Source organism: Clytia hemisphaerica, unplaced genomic scaffold (assembly GCF_902728285.1).
Source record: "Clytia hemisphaerica strain Z4C2 unplaced genomic scaffold, Clytia hemisphaerica genome assembly, whole genome shotgun sequence".
Lineage (NCBI taxonomy): Eukaryota > Metazoa > Cnidaria > Hydrozoa > Leptothecata > Clytiidae > Clytia > Clytia hemisphaerica.
The window spans coordinates 115,277-126,891 of NW_027103760.1; the positions used below are offsets into that span (position 1 = coordinate 115,277).

General features: G+C 34.4%; 1 protein-coding gene across 1 annotated transcript; it reads right to left on the reverse strand.

The window, feature by feature from the left end:
* Nucleotides 1–5,154: 5,154 nt before the first annotated feature.
* On the reverse strand, nt 5,155–11,294 carry LOC136805584 (RING finger protein 11-like). The gene is made up of 3 exons (XM_067062149.1): nt 10,905–11,294; nt 6,722–6,888; nt 5,155–6,145 (listed from the first exon to the last, which is right to left on the reverse strand). The coding sequence occupies exons 1-3, from the start codon at nt 11,001–11,003 to the stop codon at nt 5,971–5,973; spliced, it is 441 nt and encodes a 146-aa protein (XP_066918250.1). The 5' UTR covers nt 11,004–11,294; the 3' UTR covers nt 5,155–5,970.
* Nucleotides 11,295–11,615: the final 321 nt, after the last annotated feature.

The window sequence follows — 11,615 nt, forward strand, 5'->3', positions numbered from 1 at the left end:
TTGTTCATGTCCCAATATGTCAATCAACCCACACACAAAGATGGGAACACCCTAGACCTTGTCTTCACAAATAATGAAGATCTTACATCACAGTATTGTTATGGTATCAACTAGGCTAAAAGTTCAAAATTTTGCTAGTAATGATGATAAACCAGAACCACGTACCAAATTCAACGCTTTGAATTTCTTCTCAGATGAAATTGATTGGAATAAGTTAAAAGAAGATTTGAATCAAATTGACTGGGATGTAAAACTTAACAGTGATGATCCTCAAGAAATTCTTGAAAGTATCAATCAAATATGTTTGGACGTATGCAGAGGAAGAATACCAGTCAAAACACCAAAGATACCAGGAAGAAATCAAAAGTTGAAAGATATCACCGCTCTCTTACGAAAAGAAGAAGAAAAATTACAAAGCAATTTTTAAAATACACGTCCCAATCAAAGAAGACTAAAATAACAAAGGAACTTTTGACAATTGAAAAGGACTTACAAAAATCATTTAGGGATTCCAAGTGTTATGTTGAAAATATAGCAATCAATTCCATAAAGAAAAACTCAAAATATTTCTTTGCTTATGCGAGAAAGAAAGCAAAGATAAAAACGAAAATTGGCCCTCTGCTGAACACAAATGGTGAATTGACGCAACGAAGCAAAGAAATGGCTGAAATTCTGTCAAGACAATATGTTTCCGTCTTCAGTGCACCAAAACCATTCGATATAATGCAGAGTGAAAATGATGAAGTCAACGTAGATATCATTTCAGATCTACAAGTTACAGAAGATGATTTAATAAAAGCAATCAACGATCTGTCCCAAACTACAGCACCAGGTCCCGATGGTTTCCCTGCAACCTTTCTCAAACAATGCAAAGAAGAACTTTCTATTCCTCTTTGTATCCTCTGGAGACAAAGTTTGGACAAAGGGTTTGTCCCAGACGAACTTAAAAGATGCACAATCACACCAATCTACAAAGGAGGTAGCAGATCACTGGCATCAAATTATAGACCAGTGGCCCTAACATCCCATGTCATCAAGATATTTGAAAAAGTACTCAGAGCACATATTGTAAAGCACATGGATGAAAATAATCTGTTCAATCCCAATCAACATGGATTCAGAAGCTGGCGTTCATGTTTGAGTCAGCTTTTGGAACAATATGACATGATACTAAATATATTGGACGAAGATGCTAATGCGGATGTTGTGTACCTAGATTTTTCAAAGGCTTTTGACAAAGTAGACCATTCAATTGTCCTACGAAAAATAAAGAAACTAGGAATAGATGGAAAATTATTACAGTGGCTAAAGTCCTTCCTAACAGAGAGAAAACAATCAGTGCTAGTGAATGGTGTCACTTCTGAATCACAACAGGTCATTTCAGGAGTCCCTCAAGGTAGTGTTTTGGGACCTTCGATTTTCCTCATATTGATTGGGGATATTGACAAGGAAGTGGTGCACAGCTTTCTCAAATCCTTCGCTGATGACACTCGGGCCACAAAGGAAGTCAAAACTCTAGAAGATGCTGTCCTACTTCAAAATGATCTTGATAGAATATATAAATGGACGGATGACAACAATATGAAGCTGAATGATATAAAATTTGAACTCTTTCGCTATGGAAAGAACCATGAAATCAAAACTCAAACAAGCTATACATCACCGTCTGGTGTTGAGATTGAAAACAAAGATGTTGTGAAAGACCTTGGAATCCTGATGGACAGTAATTGCACATTTCAGAAGCAAATTACTGCAATAATCGAAAAGGCTAAAAACTTAACATCTTGGATCCTGAGAACTTTTTCTTCCCGATCTTTAAATTGTATGATCGTACTATATAAATCATTGGTGATACCAATATTAGAATATTGCTCCGTTCTGTGGAGCCCAAATGCAGTTGGTCTTATTCAGAGACTTGAAGATATTCAAAAGTCCTTCTTACGAAAGATAAATGGCACCCCAAACAATTATTGGGAGTGTCTAAAACAGACAAAAATTTACTCACTTCAAAGGCGAAGAGAACGCTACAGAATAATGTATGTCTGGAAGGTGATGGAAAAGATTGTACCTACTGTAAAATGGTATCAAAACCACTGAAAACCCCCGGCTGGGCCGGATGTGTACACTGTCAATTCCAAAGAACCAAACATCAAAATTTAGAGACAGCACACTTGCAGTGCAAGGTGCAAAACTTTTTAATGCTATGCCAAAGAGCATCAGAAACATTTCTATCGATAAATTCAAAAGAGCCCTGGACACACGCCATAAGTCTATCCCAGATGAACCCCAGATCCATGGATATACTGGGTGCAGGAGAGCTAACTCAAATTCAATAATTGACATGAAAAATATCTGCTGAGATTCTTTTTCTCTCGACAGATTGATCACACATTTTCCAGGGGTATCCACACATTTACAATAATTTTTTCTGTTTTCAAAAGGTTTGTGCAGGGGGTATGTTTTTTTAATGAACAGTCCATTATCCAGAACATACACCAGCTTTCCACATGTGGATGATTGGCTTTCAAAAAAAACTGAGGAAGGGGATGTGGGAGACTTGGCAAAATTTAATTTGGTGAATAAGAAAGAGACCGAAGGTTTAACTGAGACGTTGACCATTAAATGAAGGCAATGCATTAATTTAAAACGGCCAACTTTCTGCCCACTTTAATCCAGAATAAGAATAGACAGGGAAAAACTGGGCCGTCTAAACCAGAGCTAAGGAATTGAGCTTCCTACTTAAAATTAGGCCATGGTGGATAATTGAAGATTCTATTTTTTTTAAGATCCCAAAACTTTGTGTTTATATTTTTTATCTATTTTGGGGGTGCATTTTTAATTTGGCAAACTTACCAAAATAAATGCTTAGTTTGCAAAATCTAACCCTCCCAAAAAATCAATTTACACTAACAGTGAAGATAGAGAGTGTATCACCATATTTCCCTAACACCCTGCCTGGAAGTGCTTGGGATTCAAACTCGGTATGTATACACTAAAAGTATTCAAAAATTAATGCAAGGTACCTTTCACCATGGCAATAGTTTTTATCATTGGTCATCAAACAATTCTTTCCAACCCAAGATTTAGCAACATATGTAAATACTTCTTGATTTCCATAACAAAGTCTAAGTCAAAACTTTTTCAATTAATTTTGATGCAATATGATCATTATTTATATTCGCTGTAAATAAAAATAAAATCACAATATCAAATACTACATTGAAAAATTCTTCCCAGACAGAAATAATTTGATTTTAAAAGTTTGAAAACGCTAGAAACAAATAAAGTAGTTGCATCTATCTGGTCTATTGTTATTGTCAAGCGTTGCAAGTAAAATTGTTGAAGAAAGTTAAAGACACAATATCCTCCGCTTTGACATTAACCAAAAGAGGGCAATGCATTAACTTAAGACAGCCAACTTTCTGCCCACTTTAATTCATAGTCTGATTAGACAGGGCAAAAAGTGGGCTGTCTAAACCAGAGCTAAGCAGGTACGGCGGAAGCTTTTAAATTCTGGTACAGCGATTGGGGAGATTTAAGCGATTTTACCAACCGAAGAGGAAAATTTCGAGATTTTTTGTGAAAATCTGGTACTGCAGCCGCCGTACCCGGTGCGTCGTGCCTGCTAAGGAATTGAGCTTCCTACATTTTGATAGCTCATGTTACAGAATAAGGATTTTTCTTAGAAAATGAGCTGTTGAGCATCCAGCACAGTAAACTTTTAACACTCTTTATTTTTTCTAAATATTGCTGCAATTAAATTTCTTTTTAATGAAAAGTATAAAATAAAGTAAACAAACAAAATATTTAACTAAAAGGATGTTATCATCATAAATCTAAAAATAAATAATAAAACTTTTTAATATAATCATGACCATTCTGTTTAAAATTTAAAAACAAAACATTTTTTTCATTATCTAAGTAACCTGAAGTCATATCGTCATTGCTTTCTGCACACCATGGTGAAGCTCTTAAGGGATGTGTGAAAACAAACGATCTGACGAATATGCAATCTCGGTTTCGCAAGGACCGCACTCGTTTCATAGGAGGACTGAGAATGACAACAAAGTTGCTTAATTGTGTTTAAGAATAGGGCGCTGTATCAGGAAAATTTAATTTTTGACATTGCGGCGCATAACAAAATTCTTGTTATAAAAGTGACTACTTTCCCCAGATGGTTACTTTTCAACCGTCTTCAAAGGTTTAGCGTGCGCGTAAGAAAATCATGACCATCAGGTTATATTTAAGTTGATTTTTCAAATGTAAGAGCTCTGAGCAAGAGAAATCTAGCTCTATTTTGCCTTATTTATCATTTTGCTTGTAGTGTATTTAAATTTGGAAAGAAATTATAAAATGCTTTGCGCTTAAATCTGGAAATACTAGAAATTCTATTTACAATCCATTAAATCTAGCATGATAAAGATAAAAACATTAAAAACTGAAAATACAAAAAAAGGAATTTTAATTTTTCATAATACTGATAGGTTTGCCAAAAAAGAAATCATGCAGTCAGTCATCACTTCAATTTGTCATGTCTTTTTTCTAAACTTACATATTTCAGACCATCAATTTAGGACGCTTTGATGTTGAAAATATTAAAACAAAATGGTCTACATTTTTGAGAGCCCAAGTAAATAATTTGCATTGCTTTTGCAATAGCAGTATTAGGTGCAATGGCTTTAATAAGATGTATCAAATGAGACAATATATTATGAATACTGCTTTGATAGACTCTTTGATTTTTTTCTCCAAAAGCATTAATAAAGAAACTTGATTCAACAGCTCTTTTCTTGGTCAACAGGATGAGAGCTGAAAGGTCTCACAAATGCTTTGAATAATAATAATATCAAAAAGGTAGATGTATATGGTTAAAAGTTTTCCGCCAATTAGTTTTTGCCCAAGAACTGGTCCCAGTCAATTAAGGTCCTGACCAATTTAAAATAGTGACTAATCAATTGTTGCTTGATTGGCCATTCCATTTTATATCCATACAGGGGGTGGACAAACATTTCCAGGGGGTGCTTTTTCTTTTTTCTAAGGGGGTAAAACGTTATTCTTAAATTTCCAGGTGATAAAAGACTGGTTTTAGTTCGTAAACCCTCACTTCAAGGTATTAAAAGAATTTTTACAAGGCAATTTCTTTGACTTCAAAAGGTTCGTCCACCCCTCTGTATGGTTTTTTAATGGAACAGCCCAATGAACTCAAATCATTACAAATTTTGACTGGTTGATCAGTCCCAAAAAGACCATCTGAAAACCGGTCAGTCAGGACCTTTAAATCACTCAGAGGGTCAAATTAATGAATATTTGGCAATCCAAAGTATAGACAACATTGATCTTGTTGAGTATGTATGTATACTTTCAAGTAATTCACCTTCGTCACTGACTATCATCATCATTTAAAATAAATGTAGAAAGCAGAGATTAGTTTGAACAATCGTCAAATAAACTTCCAAAAATCTAATTTAAGTTCAAGTGCTGTTGGTTTTTATCCAATAATCAACTTTTGATAAATTATTCACCTCTCAGTGTTTAGATGTCGAGCAATTTTTTGTAAAACCAAAATCATTACTGCAGTATTGTTTATGTTTTTCCAAGCCAAGATAACGCAATGGTGATGATGATAATTCAGATAGATTCCAAAAATGAATCGCTGTGCTGACTTTCCTCATTAGATTTAAATGCGGAAGTTGGGCAATGATGATGATGATAATATTGACACAAATGAAGAAGCCATCCAAAATGAAATTAGTGATCATTATAATACAAATGCTGGAATTACTGGTACTGTAACAGGTTCCATTGGACATTGAGTAATAACTGACATCAATGGATACACTGGTATCTTTACTATTATGTACATACAAATACTAAATAATTGACACTATCTTGTAGAGATTTAAATGTGAAGAGATGCCACTGATGTCACAGAACTTATAGCATTTTAAATGTATAAAAGCACCATCAAGATTATTCTGATGTGTAAAAAGTGGAAATCAGAGCTGCATCAACGGGTTCAACACATGATGGACAAGTAAATGATCGCATCAACCAATCATCAATACATTCCTGATGGTAAATGTGAAGACAAGGCAAATAGCGAACTTTATCACCAACATCAAAATCCATCATACATATTACACATCTGAAAAAAGAAGAAACAGTAGAGAATTCCCCACAATGCTTTGTGCCGAAAAAATTTTCACCATGAACTTTTTTCCGTGCAAAGCATTGTGGGCAATTTTCGGGGATCAAATCTGAGTTTTCACGTTAAGCTGATATCGTCTATTCAAGAAATGTCTATAAGAAGTCTTTTAAGTGTTTTTCAATATTCTAAGACACCATTACCAAAATCCTCCCTACAGCATTCTTCATCATTCATCCTCATTAGGATTTCTATGCTATCCCCTATCATTGAGTCATACGTTTTTTAAGAATTTGAATAATGTTTTTGACTTGCAGCATGTGTCTTAAACAGTTTTAATCTAGTTGAAATTCCTTTTCTGGTCACCTCCTGGCCAAATAAGATCAAGGAAGTTAACTTTGCCTGAAACTTTAAAGATTGAGGAAATGAAAAAGGGTCATCTCATGCATGATCTGGTTTAGTGGCTATTTAAATTTTCTAATGTACTGTAAGTCAAAATATGATAATGATGATGATGATGACGATAATGATAATTTACTTTGTTAAAAGAAAAGATTTGATAATGGATATACTCACTCTCTTTTCTTTTTCATTCCATCAAATGTACCCAAAGGTAGATGATTGATTAAACCAATTCGTTGCGCCATCTTGATTTGTTGTTCTTCAGAGAGATAACCCTCAGATGAAGAAGCATGATGTGTGCTGCTTGATGACTCGTCCCCAATGTTGAATATGGTATTTTCCTAGAAACAATGATTGAATTCACATATTTCAAATTCCTTATAACTGATCAAGAGTTTCTGTCCCTAGTATTCTTTTAGTCAAACAAATTGTAAGAAGTTTCAAGCCTTATTCAGGAACCTCTAATTTTAAGATAAGACCTGTATACAGGATTATTTAAAAGACATATTTTGTGATTGGCCACTTTTTTGAAACTTGGCCACACCAAAAAGTAGAGTTTTCCATTGTTCATCACAATACTGCGCTTGTAGGGGTTTTAGTTAATTTGGATTCCATCTCTTCAGATAACAAGCCGGGTGACCCAAAATACTTTAGACAGCTTTTTATGTCTTGAAACCAAAAAAATGTCTTTTAACTCCTGAAGTTTTTATAGTTAGAAAACAGATATCCTAATTTGAAAAATAATTGAACTACTATTTTCTAAATATAGCTCGCTAGTTTTAGAGTTAACTTTTTAAAAAGTGTAAAAAACATAGGGGTGTCAATGCATACAATTAATTAGAAATGTGCTTTATATAAATTGACTTGGTTTTTAAATCAAGCTTTACAACATCAATGATTATCGAATATACCTTTGATAGACATTTCCTTTTAAAATATAACCAGTTTTCATTAAAATTGTAAGTTTTTGAAAGTATGAAATATTGAAATCTTTAATCTTTAAAAATTCTTAATTTAATAAGGGGTATAACATATTTTTTGGCACTTGTTTGTTACGCTTTCTTTAACGTGAATTTCAACTTCAAAACCACATTATTAAAGAAATAGTAGATCACAAATTTATTAAGTAATCACATCCAATTTCTATTTATTTTTCAAACAAGTACTCTAGGATATTATTTCAATCATGAGACATCAAAAACTAAATGTCCCACTAGCCTAGCTAACCTGATAACAGATGTGGATTTTTCTCAATGTAACACACTGAAAGCTCTAAAGATTCCTGAGAACTAAAATGATGGAAATTGTCATATTTATACAATACTTTGACTATATGACACCTCCACATAACTCCTTTTGTGAAATTAGAACTTTCAGAAGAAGTTGTAGGTATGCTAATCTCTTCCTAATTTTAAATTCACTCTTCTTTGAAATTTGTTTACTTATTTTTTAAATTATTTTTCTTTTCTGGTTTTATGGGACCCTTGGGGTATGATACCCTTTGATAGAAATTTTTTTTGAAATTGGCGAATCGACTGTTGACTTTCAGAGGGGAATAAAGGACCAAATTTGCAAAATCAAAAAAATTGAATACAAAACAACCAAGAACAACAATATTAGCCATCTCAACCCCTGGCCATAGAAGTGACACCACCCCAGGGATTTCATTCAGGGATTTGAACTTTACGCAGTTTAACCACTGACGGTTTAAAGAACAATAAATTATGCATGCGCTTTGCACTTTGCCTCACAAAAATGCGGGAGAGCTCCAAGTCAGAAAATATTCCAATTTTTTCAAGTAAAATCTGACTCCTAATTAGATCTAAAATTTCATGGAGATTAAAATAGTTTACTTTGGCAAATTTTTCCCCATTTTCACAAAACTTTTTGTCTTGTCTCGAAAGCGTTAAAATTAAAGTCAGCTGAAAAATGGCCCTCCATAAAAAGTGCGTTTTACAGAATTTTTTCCTAACAATAAAAATTCTTGTCATGCTTGCTACCGTGAGTGGTCCTAAATCCGACTCCCCTGCCTAAATCCGATGGGGTCTTTCAAAGATACAAACTAAAATAAAAACAAACCTTTCCCTGTGACGCTATGAAGAAGTCCAAGTGTCAACTAAACTGAGAGATTTGATACACTGGACCAATTTAAACAAAACATCAATTGCTTCTTATACCAAACATAATTTTTTATTACAAAATTGTTAACGTTTTAAACACGAGCAACGGATTCAGAATAATAGAGGTACAAAACGTACAAAACGTTTTTTGGCAACGCGTTTCTTCACAATGTAATTTAAACCTAAAAAAACGTTGTGTGCTGGCTGGGAGCCTCTGTCACATTCGCGCGTTTATAGTTATGCATCTTTTTGCAAAAGATCATAAAGAATGAAAGAGGCAATCTTGAGAAAAGCTAATACCTAGGTAATTGATAATGTGCTTATAAATAAATATCGAATTTGGCCAGTTTTTCTATAAAAACATGCCAAGAAACCAAAATTTCATGTCCAAACACACACATTCTTCAAAAGTAAGCCCTCGTGAGCAAAAAAACATCTATCTCATAAAACAATTGAGTAATTTAACTAAGAACATTAATGTATGCTTATTAATAGTGTTTCTTATAGATAAACATGCGTTTTTTAGCCGTTTTTTGGCCCAAATTTGCCCTAAAATTTGTTTTCTTCGAAAATCGGGCTCCGTCACATGCGAGGGTTTATAGTTACACATCTTTGTGCAAAAAATCAGAAAAGACTAATGAGCCAATCACGAGGAAAGCTAATAGACCCGTTTCAATGTTTTGATTTTTCGCGTTTGTGTGCGCATGCGCCCAAAATAGTTAAGGTTTTTCAGAGGCAGAAAACACGAAGCGCTTGCTGGAAAAAGGCAGTTTTGATTTTATTATTCAAAATCTCTTCATCAGAATTTCATGAAATTTTAGTATAAGAATCCTATATAGTTATTAGGCTGATGAAATTTACATATGAGTTTACCGTCGTGAACTTACCCAAAAATAGATGCGGCATGATTTCATTATTCATTATCATTATTTTCCAACAGCCCTTATCCACCATTTTGCTAACCATTCTCTCTCAAAATAAAAAATTTTGCTTCGTCAACCCTACATGTTTCGAACGAAAATAAAGATGATTGCTAATGGCGCTAGATTGGCAAAAAACTAAAATGGCCGCAGGGCGGTTAGGCAGATAGATGGGGTGTGACGCCCGCTGTAGTTGTAGGATTAGGGCGGTCAATTTTCTGTAAAAATCTTCTTTGTTTTACACTCTGGGGAAAAAGGTCATGCGTAGAGGGATCCTGCGTAGAGACGATTTTAGGAGTTGTAGTTGTAAAGAAATATAGAAATAATGAAAATTTTAGGCATTTTGAAGATAATGAAATTTTCATGCGGGTGCTTTTTAGAGATGCGGGCGGCCGACGGTAAACTCATATGTAAATTTCATTGGCCTTAGATAACATACTAAAATTTCTATTCAAAATTCCCTCTAGATCCTGAGAAAATTGACATAAACTGTGTGCCTCCAACTAATGTTGTTGTCTTTTTTGCCTCTGAAAGTCCGGCCGTTTTGCGGGTCGTAACGAGCCGATATATAACATGTGACGTCACATGAAACGGGCCTATAACGAACGGACGAACGGACAAAGGTTAATTTATAGGACCTCCACCCCACCGGGGTAGGTCCAAAGGGCCATTCCAGAATTTGTCTGTAACAGGGGGCGGACGACACAGGATTTCCAAGGGTAAAAGTTTTCACCAAAATTCGAAATTTCCAAGGCAAGAGAAGAAAATGTATGAGTTTCCAAGACAATTGAATTAAAATAGGCAAAAAAGAATGGAATTTCCGATGCATTTTGCAAAAGTACATGGATTTTCATTGGAATTTCCGCAACTGGAAAAGAAAAATTATTTCCGAGGCTAGAAAAAATTTAAGAATGCGCGTCGTCCGACGGGGGGTAACAAAAATTTTCTGGGATGGCCCAAAAAGAATTATAGACAACAGTCCCCAAACCTCACACCGTCCCAATATAATGAACAAATTATTAGCGAGTACCGTCAGTTGGTCTAATGTCGACATCCGTCTCCTAATTTCGACATCCTTCTTTATAGATAGGAATAATAAGAAGGTCGAAATCACTGGTAGACAAAAGATTTTTCCTCTCATCGTGCTAATCAAAGTCAATCAGCGATTCCGACTTTCCTCAGTTTCTATTGTTACTATCTTTAAAGAAGGGTGTCGAAATTAGAAGACGGATGTCGACATTAGGCCAACTTACGGTAATGAGCAGGTGACAAGTGTGCATCCCCCAATGTATAAAAGTAAAGAGTACAAATACTCACAAAAGAATCATCACTCTCATCAGCACTGACACTATGGTTGTTTGGTCCATCATTGTTTGATTGATGAGAATTTCTCTCTCCTCCTCTTACGAACTCCATGCTAGAGCTTTCTCTTAGAAGATTTCTTTGTGGCTCATCATACTAGAGCTTGAATTGTCACTTGTTCTGATTTTCCATAAACAATTCCCCATACTTTTTCTGAAAATTTGACATGAACCAACAAAAAAACATGCGTCCTTTCAAAAACTTCTTAACATCATAAATTATAATCTCAAAGGTTTCTAGGAAGCCAATATCTTCTCATTAAATTGTTAAATCAAAATAAAAGAATACTCAGAATTAAAAATACTCAGTCAACAGAAGAAAAATGACACTGGAATACTGACACAGACAGACACGAATCAAGGAAGTTGAATAAAAATTCGGAAGCATTTACTGTTTACGTCAAAAAAGAGAAAACTCTCCACCGTTTGAATATTTCTAAAAAATGTTCTTTGTTTTGAAAGAAAAAGAGCCTGGAAACGACGGAGAAGTAATTTCCTTGAATTTATAAAATCTTCAGATGTCAAGTGTATTCAAAATCAATTATTACGGAGGTAAAAAAGCCTTACTTTGAACACGAAGAAATCAACTCAAACTATTGGAGGTATAAAAAATATAATGGGTTTAAGACTTTAAGACCTGGCTCCTTGCGGTCCGCCTTTGCATCGA